Source organism: Hetaerina americana, unplaced genomic scaffold (genome assembly GCF_022747635.1).
Source record: "Hetaerina americana unplaced genomic scaffold, ioHetAmer1.1.p SCAF_6, whole genome shotgun sequence".
In the NCBI taxonomy this organism is placed as follows: Eukaryota; Metazoa; Arthropoda; class Insecta; order Odonata; family Calopterygidae; genus Hetaerina; species Hetaerina americana.
In genome coordinates, this window is record NW_027287205.1 from 48,001,092 (window position 1) to 48,022,235 (window position 21,144).

General features: G+C 39.3%; 1 protein-coding gene across 1 annotated transcript; it reads right to left on the reverse strand.

Annotated features, from left to right (window-relative positions):
* Positions 1-157: 157 nt before the first annotated feature.
* On the reverse strand, positions 158-20,633 carry LOC139695437 (zinc finger protein GLI2-like; the record flags this gene model as incomplete). Its single annotated transcript, XM_071594222.1, has 6 exons — positions 158-610; positions 1,355-1,703; positions 2,114-2,227; positions 4,040-4,201; positions 18,507-18,679; positions 20,579-20,633. Coding segments are annotated over 6 exons (1,044 nt in total), but the record flags the coding sequence as incomplete, so codon positions are not given.
* Positions 20,634-21,144: the final 511 nt, after the last annotated feature.

Genomic DNA, 21,144 nt, shown 5'->3' on the forward strand with positions numbered 1-21,144 from the left:
TAATCTAGCCATTTAAAGATTAAAGTTACATAAATTGAAAATGTTATGATTTTGAATAAAAACCAACATTTTTCATGAATAATTTAAAAGCAAAATAATTTAAGAAAATCATAATTTGTTACGGAAAATTAGAAATTAGCTATCACATTATATTTGAGATCAAACATTTCTCGACAAAGCGACAATTAAATGAGCCTAAATGTCATGTATGTAAATAAACACATCGAATTTAGACGAAAAAAAGATTTTTTCAATTTAATTAAAATTACTCGACGTAATAAATTGCTTCCATTGATTAAATACTTGGTTCCATTGGAAGCTGGGCGTAGAACACGGAAGAATCCTCACACTTCGAACTTTTTCATCCACTAAAATTTATATGGCAAGTCAGTTGCTCCATTAAGCGTTACCAAGTGGTTTCAGGCGATGGTTAAAAAGTCTCCATCTAAAGCATCATCCGTGGCACAGCAAGCAACCATACTGCTACCAGTAACACCCCACTTTTCCAGTACACCAATTTCTAAGAAATCCTGTTGAACTTCACCGCAGTCCAAATCCAAAGACAACTCAAACTGAGAGGACTTCTGAAAGTCTGTGGTAAGGGAACTCTCTGCAAGAAAACATTAAAGTAATCGTGTCAGACATAATAAAGCGTTGCACTACAAAATCAATATTAGATACTAACGTATATTCATATGCTTGTTAAAATTATTAAACTCTATAAAATTAATAAATTGAAGTTTCTATTATGTTTGAAAATCAAAGATTCGGAAAATGGATATTAAAGTTTTTTATCTACGTTTTTTACCAAAATATATATTAATCATAAAAAAGTAAATAATTATAAATGTTTATGCATAGCCATTAACCTCGCGTAATTTGTACGGAGATATCCACTAATGTATGCAATTCATTATAATACAGCTTATACCCAGCTAAAAAACATTTGTCGCTATGAAACTATATTATTGTAGTTCGCCTATTTGAGCTAAGATATTTACAAGTACATGCAAGTAAATCACTTCAATGAACTAATTAACGTCATATTTTTATAAGGTAGAATAATTAAATGGTCATGAGCTGTCAAATAAAGTAGGTGAAGTGTCTTCAATGTAGTCATTTAAACTGCATTAAAAGGCATTCACATATACCATTAAATCCGTCCATATTTGACACTATTTGCTATGAAATCCAAACAAGTTTCACTTAAAAATATCGGTTTGTCTCTGAAGAAAGTTAATTTTTGACAGTTCATCTTTTGTAATCTCTTCCATCTACATCGACGACAAATCAGGCTCCATTGTTCAACAAGAATAATAAACTGAAATATGTTCAGAATAAATAATAGTTTTACCTTTTTCGGAGTTCAGCAAGGGTTTCATGGATTCCAGTGACTGGAAACAGTCGAAAAATAAGTCATCCTCCACGTCTTGGCTTGAAAATTCTATCATGTGCCCATTTGAATAATTTTCGACCACAATTCCATGATTAGGAGCGGATGAATTTTCAGTGGTGCTCTCATCTTCAAAACTCTGCTCTTGTCCTCCGAAGCTACCTTTAATGGATACTGAAGAGGAGGAGATCTCCGAGTTGTAATCTTGGTACGCACCACTCGTAGAATATGGAATAGCTGGAGACGTGGAAGGAGGACATTTTGACTCTTTGGTCTGTTGCAGTGAAGACGCAGAATCAACGGATTTTGCCTGAAATTTACGAAAAGATAAAATTGGATGAATTTAAATTACCCTTTCTCGTGGTGCTTTTGGGTCATTAAAACCTTTTTACACCCTTTATTTTGGTCCACAGATCGCATAATGCGTACATACTTATGTAAGGGACAAAAATATCGGTACTTTAAGAATAGATGCTACTGAAAAATACTACATTTAAAATTTTCATGAAAAATATCGTAAGAGCCATGAGGCACTTCAATCAAAGTGTGTACATAAACATAGGGAATTGGAGAACGCGAATACCTAATAGGCTTTGCAGAATTTTTTATGGTTATTCACTGAGATTTTTGTGTGGGGTATAGATTATCATGGGAAGTAGAAATTTAATGAGGTACAAAAGAAAGTTTACCATGGTTACAAAACAAAATTCTGTTACTCACTTTTCTCCTTGCTTGCGTCTGATCCTTCGGAGAGTGGTTTTTAACGTGCTTCCTTAGGGAGCTGGGGTCTGTGTAGCGCTTACTGCAGCCAGCCACCTGGCAGGCGTACGGCTTCTGTAGGGAGACAAACAAAGAAAACAAAACTTGAGAAACAAATAATGTTATCGTGAATTTTTGCATGCTTAACTCTTCCAATTTAATATTATGCTACGTAGCTGTAGTCAAAGAAATTCAGTCTGCAAATTTTCCAACAACCTTGTACCGTACGCTCAATAGGTTACGTAAACATTTAAAGTGCATATCAATTCATTTGAGAAGCACAAATTGCTTAATAATTGCTTACAAATTGCTTAATAATTGCTTACAAATTACTTGAAAATTGATATAACAGGACTTTAATCCATCGATTTAAGAAGTTCGCCTGAGAATAACGATCATTAAATATTCCAATTAATCCCAAATAGTGACGTATGTGTTCGAACTTGAGAATATGGCGTGGGAATTGCTACTTCAAGAAATTCTTTGATGTAATCCTTTGACATTTCCATCGATGTCATCCAGCACCTCTCCATAAAGTTTGTTGTCAACTATCGATGACTCATAGAGTGGTTGTATCATCAACTAATGTTTGCGTCACGCAACTGTTGTTTTACGATTCAAACTTTGGGTTGTTTTCAGAGATTTCCAAAGATATCCGTAATCCTAAGGATAAAATTGCTTCAGTAGATGACTTTTTGCTATACAATGTTGGCGTAACACGCGGAAATAGAATTAAAATTAATAAAAGGGTGTAGTGAAGAAGTACCTTTACCTCTCCTTGGTGAAGCATTTACAGGAAATATATGGGCAAGCTAACGAAAAATAGGATTTATTGGAAGAGTATTGGGGAAATATGACGAAAAGGTCGAAAGCAATGCTTTCGACCTTTTCGTCCAATTTCCCTTTGATTTCGCTGGTTAGGCCTAATCTAGAATATGCTGCTAATATATGGGATCTTCATGAAGTTGGGTTGATTGCCGAACTAGATCGCGTGCAGCATAGATGAGCTAGATTTGTAAAACTGTGTATGATAAACTGAGAAGCGCATCAAAATTACTAGAGGAGCTTGGTTGGGAATCGCTTATGGAGCGACGGTTAAATTACAGATTAAATCTATTGCGTAAATTGGAAACATGTCTCTTCAGCGCGGATGCTAAAAATGTATTATTAGCCCCATCACACCACGGTACAGGACATCATGTAAATAAAACTAGAGAGATTAAGTATAGAACAGCCTCCTCCTTCAACTTGTGTTGTCGTGACGATTCACCTTCAGTACGCTGAAGAGGGCTACTTTGTGGCCGAAATAAGTGTATTCGTATTGACCTTTCTTATCCCTTTCCTCATTTACCATTTACCCCATCCTTTGACTTGTGACGTTAGCCAACTAATCTCATTTGTACTTTGTTCACGGTTTCATTTATTCAATACTACTAGCCTTAAGAGCTCAATACTATCAATATAGAACAGATAGATTTAAGGTTTTGCCCTCGGACGATAAGGGATTAGAATAACGTTGTCTGACCAGGCTAGGGGTGCAAAGTATTTTGTGTCAAAACTAATCTGGTGTGTCATCACCTCTCACCACACGCCCTAGCGGTGGTTTGTAAGGTACCATGTGCAGATAGATTTAGATATATCACTGAATGTGTTTTAGCATAGTAAGCATTGCTAACGGACTTCTACTAAGGGAGATCATTAACCTTTTTAATTATAACTGGCACTAGGACATTTCATGGTGCAGTATATAATGGCGCTAGCGAATCTAAGAAACCTATTAGTTGGGGCTCAACTTTCACTTATGGTCAAAAATGATTTTATAGTCTTTTCTCCAACAAATGAAATCGAAAATCATGTTGAATTTTGTATGTGTAAAAGCGAACTTACCGTGTCGAAGTGTGTCCTTTGATGCTTGGCTCGATCTGAACTGTTGCTGAAAGCTTTCGGGCAGAGAGGGAATTGACAGGTGTACGGCCGTTCCCCGGTGTGAGACCTTTGGTGAATCTTCAAATTTTCCAAGCGGGAAAACGCTTTCGGGCAGCCTTCATACTACATTGGGGAAGAGGAAAAAAATACAAAAAAAATTATTAAGTCAATGGGTATGGTGGCGAACAGGAAAGAACATCTATATCAATTTTTATAAACGCACTCAGATGATTAGAAGTGACAAACGAAAAGTGGTTTGCACACGTTCGATTATGTCTCAACCTGAGCCATTATCATTCGTCACTGAAGATTGGCGGCCAACTAAACTCCTGCCTTAGGTTGACAGAGGTCAGTTATATCCGTAATGATGAATTATTATGCAATTTAGATCGAGCATCAAGAATGACAAAGCTAGTGGACCGGTTGATACATTTGTAGTGGGGGCCTCGGAATGAGGCTGCTGGCATTCCATTCATGAAAGTTGGTGAACACAAAAGAGAGTCTGAATGGATGTATATTCGGTGCGCTAAAACCAGTTCGATCCACCTTGAGAATCAATTACGAGCTACGCTTAGTAAGAGGATTGAATAAGATGTCGAAGGTGTGACGAGAGGTCGCGCATTTCGAGCGCGATTGTTTAGAAACTGAGCCATGAATTTAAATCAAAGCATCCATAAAATACTATGCATAAAGTTGTATTGATTTCATAAGATTAGGAAAAATCTTTTCAAAACTAGAACTAAACGGCAACCATAGTGATAATATTTCCTCTACTAATCGGAATTACAAAGATGAAAGTTGTTCTGTATATACGAAGAGAAAATAAATCAAATAAATACTACAAATGTCTATATTCCAATTATAACAAAGAATACTCTTCGGGGAGGTTAGATGAAACATTGGTTTCCATCGTGCTGTTAATTTTGCCATTTATGGCGTTAAAATATAATGGATGGTTGCGATTGACGATTAAGATTGTGGCACAATCAATCAGGGTTTTCTACCTATTTTAAACGTAGGTTCTGGACGGTCTCTAGTGACTATTTATATCAAAGTATCGTGGGTACTTCTAATTTCTTTCCTCCTTACTTCGTAACTTCTGCCTGTCTTCATACTACCTATAAATGCCCACTCTATTCCTTCCTCTACCCCACTTTCCCGGCATTCTCTCTTCTATCACGGCCTTCAACATTCCACTCAACCTTTCAATACTGCCACTATCCACTTTCTCTGCCTTTTTTGGATTTCCCGCAGTAGCTTTCTCCCTTCGCCCATTCTGCTTAAAACCTCGGCTCTGTCCAACTTATTTCCTCCATTCTACGCCACCCACAAATAATAATATCCTCCAACCTACGCTCATCCACTTCTCCGAAAGAACAGGTCTCACATCCATATTAAAGTCTTTTGTAACTCATTGTTCAATAATATTCTCTCAATAATCATTTAAAATATTTTCGCAGATCTGGATCCAAGGAACTATATATTTACCTTGTGAAAGTACAGTGAAGGGGTGCAAATAATTGTTAAAACACTGCGACCATTCGAATTAAAGCGTCATAATTAGTTAATCATGAAGCATTTCAGGGTATAGAGCAATAAACTATGAAAAAAAATTCAGAGTATGTCTTTCTTGGACATTGAATTTTAACACGACGCGAAAGAATAGGTATCTAAATCAAAGATATTACAATATCGATTCGCGAAGTACGATTATTTGTTCACTCTTTAATTTTTCTATCCCCATTTAGAGTAGCGGTAAATATCCACTCCGATAACGCCATGCCAGTTAAAGGAATAAGTTCACCTGTGTTCGAGCTCAGCCGTGTGATACGCGATGAAATCAGAATATTGTCAGTTTCATCGCTTTTACCCTAATTGCCACCATATAAATCCAGCATCCAGAAAATCACAACGCTGAGTCTGGAAGCTCTTTAAACGAGAGATTACATGGGGCAAACGAGGGTGCATCGCTTCCCAGCGGAAGAGGGAGCGCATTATTGGGGTTCGTATTCGTGATTCATCGCCTATCGCCCTTTCGCTATATCCGCTCGACCGTGACGTTACAATATCTGTTTCATTTGTTTTTTTATTTAAATTCGTAACTCAGCGTCTGTCATCCGTTTTCTCTATCCACTGGGCCATAACAATCAAAGCGGGCCATATGATTAAATTTCTTTCCGGAAGACCCAATCCATAAAATTTTCCCTCACGGCGGTAATCATCAGGGAATGCGATCAACGTCAGAGGTCATTTGTGTCATTCGGGATAGCTGGGTAATTTGGTAGAGGATGACCAGGAAAAGGGGGAGAGAAACTTGTCGCACAGGGACTTTGGTATTGTCCTACCCTTTTAACGAAAGGCGCCAAGGAATCAAATAGCTTAACGCCCACAATCCGACCGACTATGTAGTACTCTTTGAAGTGCTCTCTACGTTTCGCACCCAAGAAGGGATTGGTATATCACTGAAACATTCTTTCACCGCCGGGATTCGAACCCGGCTCCTCGAGGTGAGAAAGCCAGGGCACTAACCATCGCAACAATCCGATCCCCATTTTTCCCGCGTATATGACGGTTTGAGGGGTCGGAAAGGTCTTGGACGAATTATTCCAAAGAGATTTCATCGGGAAAGTTCTCGAAATCCATACGGTTCGTGTGTTGGTATTTGAATTTGGAGTGTGCGCAGAGGCGAGAGAGGAGTTGAACAGAGAGAATGACCTTGACGCATGGAAGCAGGAGAGGGGAGGTATGAGAGTGAGGTCATGTCGATGGGGTTGAAGGTTATTGAACTCTGTTTAAACGCTTGGCGTAGACGTAAGCACCAATGCATGAACGCGAGCACATGGGACCAACCTCGCGGAAACCAGAAATTGTTTACTTCGTGTTCATTTCGTGCCTCTCCTCCGTTATTTCTACACGTTAGGTCCGTCGTTCCACTCTTTTTCGCGAGCGCTTTCTCCTTCATTTTTTCTGTCAACTTCTCGCGTAACCATCGTTTTTTTCCATCCAGTGCGAGGGGGGCGCGTTTCTGCGTGTGCGCGCATGTTGCATTGGCTTGTGTAAACGCGCGTTATGCCCCGGCATGTATACACTAAATCCCTCTCACTCGCCTGCGGGTTGGGTGCTTTGCCCTTCGGGTGGCAAAAATTCAAACAATTCTCTCCCCGCAAGAGCAACATGTCAAGTTCAACGTCCTGCCGCGAGCCATGACATTGAGAGCTCCGCACAAAACGAAAGAAGAGCGGTTGCGTTGCGACGCCCGTTGGAGGGTGAGGGACGGAGGAGGACGGGAAGGGAAGAGGGGTGGGCACAATTGGGGGGGGGAGGAAGAAAAGGGGAGGAGGAGCGGTCGCGAATTTGGAGCTCGACTTCACTCCGCCGCGCGTACCGAGAAATTGAGGTTAAGCGTTCGCCCTTGAAGATGGGCTAGAGTAGTGGTTCCCAAAGTGGGCGCCCCCCGTGGGGTGGTGCTCCAGTCTATGAGGGCAAAAAGAAGCAAGGAAGCGGCAGGGGAGTGACGGAAGGTTTTGACAATGTGACATTTGCGAAGGCTCGGTAACATTCCTTTAGTCTCCGTTTTAAAACATCTTTTTTTTTAAATTTACATTGTTTCCCGCATCTGGAATTAATTTAAACCATATGTTTTCTTACATTTTAAAGTATGAAGGGTTGAAAAATATTGTCAAGCCTTTCTCGCGCAAATAAAATTTTGGAATAGGTTTTATCCCATGTGGTCTATCGTTGGCACAACTTCACTACACTGAGTACTTCGGCAGTAAGGTTCAGAGCGAATAAAACGGGTGTGAATCCAGAGAGGAATCAGCTCATCTGATAATTAGATTAAGTGTTTTTGCATAAAATATTTACCTGGATAATCATTTTCCAAATCATTTGTTTCCAACGCTATTATCAAGGCTGTATTGGTAAGTTATTTTTCATTCATCGCATGATTTCATCCTTGTTTTAATACTATTATATAATTTTTTGTATTATTTTATGATGGCGAAGTATATTACGAAAATAAAAGGACAGTATAATGTTCATGTTTTCATGAAATGGTAATAGATAGTTAAAAAAAGGACCTTATTTCTCATACTTCGTGTACGTGTATACGATTGAACTTTCCCTTTGCCGGCTATATATCAATTAAATAAATTCCAGGTTCGCTGATCTAAGTCACGGTTTTGCTGACATGGTACATTTCCTTGAAACATAGCTTTTTTCAAACAATGGGTAATAATTCTTTTATTTTATTCATTATAATTCTTTGTATTATCAAGAGTTTTGGTTGCAGAAGGAGGTTCCCGATCGTTATCCTGCATTATGGATGGTGTTTAAAAACATTTATTGCATTTTCGACTCCAAATTTGGTTGAACGTGGCTTTAGTGCAGTCATGCAGCTTATTTTCAAGCAGAGACACAGACTTGAGGTTTGTAAACGCGGTGATTTAAGACTCCTGTGGCATTAAATCGGTCGTTGGAAAACTGGTATCAGGTCATCAAACCCGTCCATCCCATTAAAATTTTATTTGATGGAAATATGTTATTAAATTAGGCAATAGAATCTCCTTAAATGACTTCTAGACCATGAAAAACTATAATCAGTGGTCACTTAATTGTTTACCTAATTGTGACAAAACACGATTGGGTATTCTATTTTCATAAATTGAAAATGTTCATGATATATAATTGCATAATGTAAGTAAAACAATGACATGTAAACTTGTTAAAAAACTTTTTTTAAATTATTTGTTTTGATAGTTTATAAGTATGTGAAAAGTATATTCTCGCCTATGTTCCTTTTATTGTGCATTGTCTTTTGGATAAATTTGATATAAAAATTATACCATACATATTGGATTCTAAATAAACATTTGGTTAGTCATTGTTTCTAAATTAATAATTTCAGTTTCCCTCATTTGGTTATTTTGTTTTGCGATTTAGATTATTATTTTAAAGCTACCCACAAGGGGGCGTTGCGTATAGGTTTATGGATCCAAGTGGGCGGTGGCTTGAAAAAGGTTGGGTAATACTGGGATAGATGATAATTTGGTTATGCACTTGTTATCAATGGAAATGACTGAGGCTTGAAATGTGGCGGACGGTGACACTGATTTCACTATTCATTTGCCATTTTTTATGTCAATTTCAATGTAAATATTAAGGTGATTTATAAAAACCTTCCCATTACATTTTTTGGCTACCACATATGTTACAATAAAAGCTATTAATTTCAAAAAAGTTTACATTTTCTGAGACTGTTTCAGAAAATTAGTACTGTTTCCTTACTTTGAGACTTGAAAACAGCATTTGCATCTTGTATAGGCGCATGCGGAACCTGGGTTTATATGGTAATAATCACTAGTCATTTTGAAAACACTTCCTAATTGTTTGCTACACACTTAGATGTTTTATCCATTTAAGGAGGCAGTTTCGAGATGTTAGGTGCATGTAATTTTGATGAAATTTTCTGAATCAGTATTCTTAATGTAATACTACCTTGATCAAAAAGTTCCCGGAATAACCACCGTGTGGCGCTCCCATCGTTCCGATTTGAGTTCTGTTTTTTTTGTTAAATTGGTACATCTGTTGTTGATATTCCCTTTAAATCTTAGTGTCATAACTTGACATTTGCAAAAGTTACGTAGCCAAGAGTACATCTATCTCTGTGTGTGTTGGCGATTTTTTACAATTTCAGAAATGGATTTAAATTTGCAACAACGAACTTGTATTAAATTTTGCGTAAAAAATGGATTTAGTGGCGCACGGACGTTGGAAATGTTGGAAAAGTGTTTCGGCAACGATTCTCTAAAAAAAACGGTCGTTTACCAGTGGCACGAGCGGTTCAGAAGTGGTCGTGAGTCAATCGAAGATGATGAACGCAGTGGCAGACCATCGACATCGAAAGTCGGTGAAAAAATTGATAAAGTAAAAGAAATGTTGGTCAATAACCGCAAATTAACCATCAGAGAAATAGCGGAGGACTTGAACATTGCCTATGGATCCGCCCAAGACATTGTGGTTAATGATTTGGGTTTCCGTCGTGTAGCAGCAAAGTTGGTGCCAAAAGACCTCAATTTCATGCAAAAAAGAGACCGTGTTGACGTCGCAAAAGACATGATTTGCGAGGCTGAATCCGATCCCACATTCATCAAAAGGATCATTACTGGAGACGAGACGTGGGTTTATGAGTACGACACGCAATCCAGACATCAGGCAAGTGAATGGCGTTCACCAAATGAGCCGAGACCAAAAAAACCACGTCGTTTTCAGTCAAAAAAGAAGGCAATGCTGACGGTTTTCATGGATTACAACGGTGTAGTGCATCATGAATTTTTGCCAGACAGTAAACAAAGAGTATTATTTGGGCGTTATGAGACGTTTGCGTGAAGCAATTCGCCGAAAGAGACCAGAAATGTGGGCAGAAAACTCGTGGATTTTGCACCATGATAACGCACCGTCGCACAGTGCTATCATTATTCGTAATTTTTTGACGAAAAATGCAACAAATACCATCCAACAGCCACCGAATTCACCTGATTTGGCTCCCTGTGACTTCTTTCTGTTCAATCGAGTTAAAAAACCATTACGGGGAACGCGTTTTAGCAGCCGAGAGGAAGTAATGGAAAAATCGCAGGAAGCACTGATGGACATACCGAAAACCGAATATAAAAAATGTTTCGAGGATTGGATCAAGCGCTGGCATAAGTGTGTTGCAGTCGATGGGGATTACTTTGAAGGGGACAATATAGATTTAGATGAATAAACTTGTATTTTTAATTTTCTGAATAAATTCCGGGAAATTTTTGATCAAGGTAGTATATCAAATGACGATCATAAAACAAGTGCCTCCCGTGTTAGTTTACATATAAATTGGCGTGAAGACTTTTATGTATCCTCGAAGGGCAGTGGAGGACTACCATTAGAAGAATAATGGATTAATGGTGAATCAATTCAATAATTATAGTGAAAAATCGATATCATGCTTGCAATAATACATCAGTTGTAATGGCATTGACATAACAGCACATACCCACCGTTGTTTAAATAAAATTGATTAAGTCATGGTAAAAAACACCTAGAAATGCATTGTTTAAAAAATTAGTTCTTCCGCACTAGTCCAAAATAATTCTTAAAGCGAGTTAACAAAATTATAAGAAACTCAGACGGCTCAAAAACTGTATATTCATTCCATATCTATTTGTGAGCTACGCAGGAATGGGCGTTAGATTCACTTCACTCCTCGTCTTTGAACGAACTAAGGTGACACAATGACTCCCACAGCCATGATCCTTCCTCTGTAAGCTCACGGAACACATTAGCTAGAAGAAAATGACTTTCCTCGGAAAGAAGTAGGGAGAGGTGAAGAGGAGGGAAGGAAGGGTTATGACAAATGAGAAAACTTCGTCGGTCTTTACACACTTCCCCTCCTCACTTGAAATGCATTTCGAACGGAGACAAACGAGAACGGACTCGGGGACATTGGGACACGATCATTACTTCGACCGGTTCAAACTCTCCAAACTATCTAACCACTCATAACTGTACCATTAATTCCTTCTTTATTAACGGATATTACTTCAATCGGCATGAATGCCGTGGAGATACTTAAGGCGATAAAGATACCCCAAGGCGAGAATGAAGAAGTAAGAGATTTCAAAGTGCTTCAGCCTCTCGCAATGTTAGGCAGTATTCCAGTTCGAGCTTTTCTAAACCGGTCTGACCAATACCACCTGTATCCATACGTGTAGGTGTATTAGTCTGACGTAATTCCCCTTATTTACGAAATGTACATTATCTCTGCTGGGTATAAAACACAACCTCCACCGTAGGCTTTACCTATTATACTTTGTTACTTCTTTCATTGAACAGCCAAATGCGAAAAAATTCTTCACTTAGACGTTAGCTCATCGGATATTTTTCACGCATAAATTCTTCCATAATAATTTCCATTTCAGTCACATGAGACGATATGTATTGCTAAGGAGTTGAGCGATCTGACGCTCTCGACTATTAAGTTAAATCGGAAAATAAACACCAAACACCCCGGTGCCCCATTTTGCTTTGAACGAGCTCAGGGAGTTAATTACCCTACTTGCAAAGTCGGAAGCACCTTGGGACTCAGGCAAGACGTCACGCCTTATACGGAAAAGATATGTGATGACTGATACGATTGTAATCGTAAAAAATCTCAAATTTTGCCATTAACTCAGAACCAGGTGCGGAAACAGAATCCCTCCGCCCCTCTGGACAATATTTGTTCGCATCTAATAGAATGGCGATGCAAGTGAAACTGTTATTATTAAGTTGGTTCATGGGTTGTGTACGTTAATCGTGCGACTTTTTTTAGAATAAATCTTTGATCTTCTATTTTCCATGCAACGCTGGAGGGAAATTTCTTGACCTACTCTCTTCTTCGGGGCCTTTTACTACGCGATTTTTACGACTGATATAATCGTGGGATTAGTTGCGTTCCATTATAAACGTATCGCTTCCCCGTTAGGTGCAAAGAAGGGAAAAAATTTTGTTTCTAAGTACCGGCCGAATAAATGAGCATTAATGATGAACGAGATGCTGTGAAATATATGACATAAGAACGGTAAGAAGAGTTTTCAAGGCATGGTGATAAAATATATCAACAGAAGCACTGCAATATAACGTTGTATTTGGCATCAAAATGCTAATTTTCTTGATTTTCCTCGGCTGGAACCATTCTAAAATTGCAGTGAAATTGGTTAATTCAGTCGTCGTTTCACTCATCAATTTCTTAGAAGAAACGTGTAATCCCAATCCAAGGGAAACGGAATATTGCGTCAGAAATGTATATTTTCCTTCACAGTAAAAGTATGATGCAGGAATTTCAAACATTTCACCGTGATAGAGGGGGAAATGTTGGATGAGCGAGGCAAGAGGGGAGGGGAAACAATGGGCATTTTGGACGGAAAGAAGGGGTGCCGAAAGAATGCGGAATTGAAGAAGGGTTTATTGTGGCGTAGGGTGTCACGTGGTGTCGTGTTAGGTGAAGGATTGAAGTGCAGCGATCGTTAGTCTACGTGTCCATCCAAAGCCTTTAAACCGTAGAATACCACTGACGATATCCAGTATTACTTATCAATTCCTCCCTGTCGTTTCGTTTACGACTTACTCCGTTTGAAATGACTAGCATAAGCTGGCGACAGACTACCGTAGAAGACTTAAGTCTTTCGGTCCTGTCACCCAGTGAACTGTGGAATCATTAGGTGATCCTTCGGGCGATTTACCCTGCAGATTTAAAATTATTGAAGAGTGAATGTGAAAGCGTTCGGCGAAAGATCGTCATGATTTGTACAATCGGCTGACCGCAATCAGACAACACATCTGTATACGAATTCAGAATCGAAAACCATTTATGGCGAAAGGCATGATCACTGAAAGCATGTTCTCTCATCGAAATTCTTTACCCTCGACATTCCACCTACGTCGAGTTGGAACGAAAAAAAATGATGAAAGAAAGAAAAAAAAACTTGAAAACGCGAGTTGCTCACTCGCCAACTTTAAAATACTTCCATTTTGGGCTCCCTAAATACGCCCACATTTCTCCTCCCGGTCCATTTTGGCATCCCATGAGCGTCCGCGATCACTCTCTTCGTTTGCCCCAGCAACCGCGGCGCGTGGGCCGCATGTGGGACTCGTGACGTTACACCTTCCGATTCCCCCGTGGCCCACGCCCATCCGCTCACACATTCTCGTGCCTTTTAACCCACATGTAGGGCGTGCTTGGGAAAGACTTCGTGCGCGTGCGTTTCATTGTTTTATTTTATTTTAATTTTTGAAGGGCAAGAGCGAACGTTAACACGGTAACGGTTCATTATGCAACGCGAATTATCCTCCCCTCTCCGCTTCACCTTGCAGCCGCCGGACGAACGTAGATGGGCTTCCATGCGCTTGAAATGGTCATGGAAACGTCCGGAGTGATTAAAACAGATTCTACGTAGTTACGAAACAAACGCACCACCCAATTACGACGGTAGATAAGTTCATCATCACGGCCAATCGATTCGAGGATTGGCTTGTCACAGTTTTCAATACTAGCCTGTTTCCTATCAAACTCTTCATTCTCTCATAACTTCTTGCACCAGTATTCAACATTAATTCTCACAATCATTCTAGGCCTTCCTCAGAAATTCTCTCCCTCCATGTTTTCATCATTCATGATCTTCAGTAAACTATCGAGCCTCAGGTTATGTGAAGTCAATTTTCTCCTTCTTCTTGAAAGTGTCCTCCATAGACGTCTTTCTTCACCCACTTTTCGAAGTACTTCCTCTTTTGTTACTCCTGTCTATTGATTTTATTTTCATCATTTTTGGGTGGCACCAAATTTCCATCGTCTTCAATCTTCTTTCTATGCTGCTCCTATCATCCAAGTTACACAGCCGTAGATGAGCAGACTCCAAATACGTACAACCCATAACGAATCGCCTCCATATGTCTGCGCTTGTATTATTTGCCGCGAGTAATTGTTTTTTTTTGACAGAGAGCCTTAGTTGTCTAAAATTTCTGTACCAGCCAATGGATAAAAGAATTCCTGGACACAATGGGCTGTATTTTTATCCACGTCAGTACGGTATTATTCCATCCAGAAGAAATGGTGGACGGCCGACGATTTCTCCTTCTTACCCTAATTTTTCTTCTTTTCACTAATTTTCCCAAGAATAACCCAACATTCTCCTTTCACCCTAACCTACTCAAGACTTATTAAAAAGCATGGGAACCATTCTTTGACTAGCGATTCGGATAAAAATCGCTAAAATTCCTTCTGAATAGTGGTTTTGGCTTTCTTTTCACGCCCATTCCCGCGCTAAAAAACTGAGAATTTGTGTTGGGCAAGATTCCTAAAAACAAGGGTTCTGAAAAATGCCCCAGATTGAGAGGTTTCAATGATTAAAGTTTCTCACTAGGAGAGCCCTTTCCTGATAAAAATGGGAAAATACCATAGATCATGGGTAAAGGGACGTGGGGTTGCGTGCACAGCAGATGGCTTATGAGATGATTTTACAATGCTAGAGGTGAGAAAACGAAGTTTGCCAGCACATCTTTCTTTCTTTAGCTTTCTCTGACATTCTCTAGCTAGTTCTCGTATCCATCTGGTAGATGGCTATCTCCTCTATTTCTATAATCTGTAAAAAATTCCTTGTCTCATACATACATACATAAACATGACGTATCTTCTCATTAAAAGTCAATTAAAATAATTAGCTTACATAGATAACTAAAATTACATAGAATTTTCTTCCTCAAAGTGATTCGTTCAAAGCCCTAACGGCGATATTGTTTAAAAAATTGGGCTGTCAAAGAAAGCCGTTGGCATTGTCTAGTGAACGAAAAATGAAAACTACAAAATACCTGAAAGATTTCCTTACTTGGAATGGCTCCTGTAATAAAAACAATTGTTCGATACTTTTGTGGAGTATATGAACGTATATTCAATGCTTTGCTAAAACACAAGAATAAAATGATTAACTATTCATTTAATCATAAGTTTCACGACTTCATCCTTCCCTAATCCTCATTAATATCCATTGCGAGGAGGCTCTGTAGCAGCTTTCTTCATATTCCTGATTCCGACCAAAGTCTTTATCTCCTCCCAGCCACTCCGTCACCTGCTTCTTGTAGTTCAACCTAGGTCTTCAATTGTAATTATTTCCCTCAATGGTTCCTTCCATTATGGCCTTCACTAAGCTATCGTGCCTCAGGGTGTGTCCAATTAGTTTCCCTCATTACACCTGACCTAACATCTTCATCCCACTTCCTTTCCGTTTGATATCCGTATTTAAGGATCCCATTTATGAACAAGGAAATGGTCTCGAAAGACAGGTCGTGATGACCGATTTAGTAAAAATCTTTAGATTGCCGAGGAATCCTTGGTTTACATACGGTGACTATCTTCCTATTCCGACATTACAGTTTGATAGGAGGGTGAGAAGGTGAATTAAATCTTCCCAGAAAGCAGATTTACTTGGTGTGGTGATAAATTGCGCCGACTCCCTCTGACCATTACTTTGGACGCGTGCAATATCCCGCAACTTGGCGCGGGGTTCCGGGAGTATGAAAACCGTTCCCCGCGAGACAGGCCAATGCTTTATTCGAGTCGGATGTGCGCTGCAAGGCGAGAGAGAGAAGCTCGGTGTCTTACTTTCGGCAAACCCCTTGAACTGAGCTTGGCGAAGGCCTCCGCCCTCCTAGGTTTGAGGATGGAGTGGGAGGAAGGCGACGCGACGTCACTCCACGGTTGGAGTGGGGACTTCCAGGTCCACTTAAAGCGAGCCGTGCTAAGGAATTCCGGGTACAGGCCAGCGGTCGCATGGCCGGAGCGTGGTACCAAAGGGATTCACTTTTTTCGGCACGTCAGGGGCGGATTGGGGGAGGGGAGAGTGCCGGTCCCTCTTCCAGGGCCTCTGGTGCCGAGGGCGAGTTTTATCAATGGGGTCGCATGTCCCTATTGATGCCTGGTGGCTGGGATTAAAAGTCGGCACACGCTGCCCTCTCGAGTCGAGTGGGAAAGGAGGAATCGAGTGAAAAAAAATCATGCACTAGGCCTTTTCGTGCTTCTGGACTCGCTTTGCCAAATGAATGAACGGACGCGCCTTTTTTTGGTATGCCCCGCGGAAATGGATTGGCGTGGGTTAGGCTAGAATGGATGTGGAGTAAGCTCTTCTGGTTCATATCTACGCGGCCACCTGTCACTTTGTCTCGAAAGCAAGTGAATTTAATCTAATGGGCACTTGAGTGAGTTGGAGTTTCCGACATTAAAAAAATAATAAAGAACTTTTTGTTTGATCTGCGAGGATTTGGTGAAATATACTCGTATTATGGCAGCATGCATTTTAGTCAACATAAAATATTCCTTGCTCGATGCTATAATTTTTGTCCAAGCTAGTGACCAGTACCTAAGGTGGATGTTAGAGATTCCAATTTTCTGTGAGTGATGTGCCGAAAGTCTAGCACCATACTGACCTGTATAATGATACCTTGGATCTTCAAAATCCAACTTCACCTCAAGAAATTTTCTGAGGGAGCCCTTTATGTCGTATTAGTCATTTTGTGCATCCTAAATTAAAATTACCCTGCTAAAGAGTTGGTATGTTCATTAAGTTATGCTCGTTGTGTATTTCCATTTTACTTTTACTGAGATATTCGGAAGAGCGAATAGGCAGTTTGAATTTCCTTCTGATTTGTACTAGAAATTTGCAAAGCTATGGAAAGGTAGTTGCCAATGAAAGAGGTCTAGCAATTACTAAAAGAGCGAGATTCAGGAAAAATACATCAAAATCAAAATATTTATTTTCTCTGTCCAATATACTTCGAGAAATGTTTTGGCGAGTAATAAATAACCAACCAAATTTTTCACTCGATTACTGGATATAATACTTAGTACTCATAAATAAATGACTCTCTTCAATGTACTTGCGATTATGTCAGCCTCATTCCTCGAGTCAGAATTGCATATACGTATCTAGTGATACTGAAATATTAATCATCTTTGGTTGTTCTACCGCGTGATAGGTCCACTCATGGTTGACATCCATGTTTTTCTGTCTTGAGCCATTCTTTCCTTTTGTTCATACTTTCTCCTAATCTCAATCACGGTATGAAATATTAATAGGAATATATAATGGAAAAATTTCGTTCATCCCAAAAGAGTATTGTAAAAAAATTATTTCTGTTTGCCAACACTACACTCCGTTATATTTTGTGCTAACACTCATATATCTAAAGGTGCAGTTATTGAAGCAGAAACTACTCGTAAATGGGGTTAGAAAAATTGGCGGGTATTCCGACAATCCGTGTGACATGGGGTGAGAGACTGTTCACCGAAAAGAAAAGTTGAATGGGAAGGATCTAAAGCAGCACGAAAAACAGCACAGGTACTAAACAATTTAGTTAACTTCAATATAAAGAGTATGAAGGAACTTCTAGTTGATTACAAAGACTTCATTAATTATTCGCCGCTAGAGCATACCTGTATAACTATGAGGAAATAATAGGGGGATGTAGATGGAGACGTGAGTATACGTATTTTGGAGACTGTTTGAAAATTAAAGGGTTAAAAGTCATATGGGGAAGGGCCGGATCCAGGAATTACCAAAAATAATTATGTAATACATAGACATCAAACGTAATATAGTAATAGGATTAATATTTTGTGCCGATAAACTTGGAAGGACAAAAGGACGACACTAGATTTTTTCCCAGGGTCGTAAAATTTCTTGAAACCCTTTCCTTTTCTCCCGCTCTCGTACACATTGTACCAATTCATATCCCAAAAGGAAAGTTTGGCGTAGATGGTTTTCTTTGAAGGAGAGGAATGCCGTCCCAAAAATCCATAACGTCCTCCTTAACTCACTGTGGAAAAAGCAAGCATCGGGGGGGAATTAGAAATGGCTTTACTCACCGGACATTTGTTGGGTTTGTCGCCGGAGTGGACGCGCATGTGAATGAGGAGCTTGTAACGGGCATTGAAGGGTCGCGTCCTCCGAGGGCAAAGGTGCCAGTAGCAAGCAAACTCCTCCCCCAAACTTCCCCCGGAACTTTGGGCACTGCTGCAACCTCTACTCGAGGATACACCTGTGCAAATGAGATCTCTTTTTCCTAAGAATCAAACACAAACAAAGCATGCTATGAGCTAGTTTGAGATATCTATAGTTAATATTGATTTTTGAAGCCATTTTCTCCCTTACGAATCATCGGTGGATAATCACTCTCTGATGAAACCTTTTGATAGTCAAAAGTTTGCTGTTGATTTTTCATAACGTTTTCCACACTAAATGTTACAGATTTATTCAAAGAAATGTAATGTAGTCATACGCTGATGTGCATTGAAAATGCAAAAATTTTAACGCGTAATAATCAATCACCTCGACCGGTATTTGAATACGAATCCTTCGATTACCAGCCAAGTGCTTTAGCCATTTCAGCTACCAAAGTATTCTATTACAGTGATCCTAGAAATTCATACCATTAGCCGACGACTCGATAGCTTAATTAAGATGAAAAACAGCTGGAAATCGAAGGATCCGAGTTCAATTTTCCCATAAAGGCGAACATTTTTAAACTGCAAATTTCTAGAGTTTAGGTTCAACAGGTTTTTGACTCAGAACACTGTCTCTTGACCAATTGATGCGGCTAAACCTTAGTCGCGTGGTCATATAGTATATCGTGAATAATGGAATTGCAGAGTTTTTTTTACCATTACTATGCGTTTGGTGTTCCATTTTTGGCAAGGTTTCTTACGGTAAATCTAAAGAATTATCGACGGTAAATTCCAGTGTTTTTATACAGTAGTTCATTTAAAAAATCTGTTACCAGCAAACTCAACAGTGTTTAAACAGTAAATTCAGCATTCCCAACTTACCGATGAATTAGGAAAACTTTTTCACACAGGGATGATATGAGAAAAGGGAGGAAGGATAGAGAATATATCTTAATCAAAATTAACCTATTCCTAAAGAAAAGCCCTTTGGGAAAAGAGAAAATAGCTATAGCTTCATTTTCCATGCGACAAATGGAGTACAGCTATTGGAACGCTCTCAGGTAACCAAAGCGTACATCCTGCATATTGGAATAATAATGAAACATTCGCCACCGCCGGGATTTGAACTCAGGCTAATGGAATGGGAAACCATTGCTTCAATCATCGCAACATTCCGTTCATCTTGCATACAAGATGAACAGAGTATCACCTCATATATCATTATTACCGCATACATTATTTCCAAAGATATAAAGACTCCTTGGTTGCTTCGTATTAGATATTTTTGTGCGGAAACTAAATAAATAAAATGTTATTATTATATTTTTAGATCAGGCTCTCCCATGATTGGAATAGTATACCCGGAAAATCCTTATGAATGGGTGAAGACTAAAAGACTTAAAATAAATATCCTATGTTCATGGTTTAAGTCTGAAACAATGGTTTCCGATTAGGTTCTGATTTATCATTCGTATTCTTAAAATAAACGAATGAATCGCCAGATGTATTTCAACTCGATGAGAATCATTTTGAACCTTTATAAGAGAATTACGTCAAGGATAATACTGAAAAGGAAATGCTTTTAGGTGATGCATTGTTTTCCGATTGTGGTAATAATCAATGCAGCGTTCTTATTTTTCTCCCGGTTAAGCGACGGAATTACATGCATAACAGAAACCCACTATTTTCTACCAAATACGCTTGCCAAACCCTGTCGAAGTTGTATTAATTATTATGGGAGAGATAAGCAATGAAATGTAGCCTCGTTATGGAAGACTTGAAAGCGCAGAATGAATGCCACAATCATCGGAACAGAAGGCTCCTTCAAAATAATTACGTGGCTAATAGCATGCTTTGCATGCAGCTCATATACTCACTCACAGCCCAGCAACGGAAGCGAGCCATTAGTCATGGGAAACTTGAAAGGTTAAGGGAAGTAGTACACGCATGGGGAAGCTATTAACGCCATTGTGTGCCTTTCCTCCTCTGCTTACCTGATCCTCCACCCCTGCTCCGGGCGTCCACGTGATTTTTTTCTATGTGCTTTACGAGAGCGGTTTGGTCGCCGAAAATAGCATTGCAGTCGGACCATCTGCACACCAGTGTTGTCGGAATATTTGGGAGCGGACATTCACCATCATCTTCTCCCGTTAAGAACACATCGTCGGTCACATTGCATTCTTCTTCGTCTGAAAGTATTAAAGAGAAAATTGTGGTTCAGTTCAGCAATAAAATCTTGTGATTACACATATTTAAATAGCTTATGCGTCATAAAATGAATCTTTAGTAGATGCTGTAAAGTTTTGAGCTCAGAGCTTGTCACGCTCGTTACACGAAAATCACGAGTTTAAGATGCTCGTCACGAGAAAGCGGGTGTTGCGAGTTTGCTGAGTTAAGAAGAGAGCATGCCATTTTGTGTGGTACTTTACGCAGAAACTGCGAAACTCACAAGCTAATTATCATATAAAATCCTTAACTTATGACATTTCCGTCTCTGAAGTGAAAAGTTTACTTTTGAAGACACTCAAGTTGACGAGTTCTTGAGTAGACATGTCGTAGT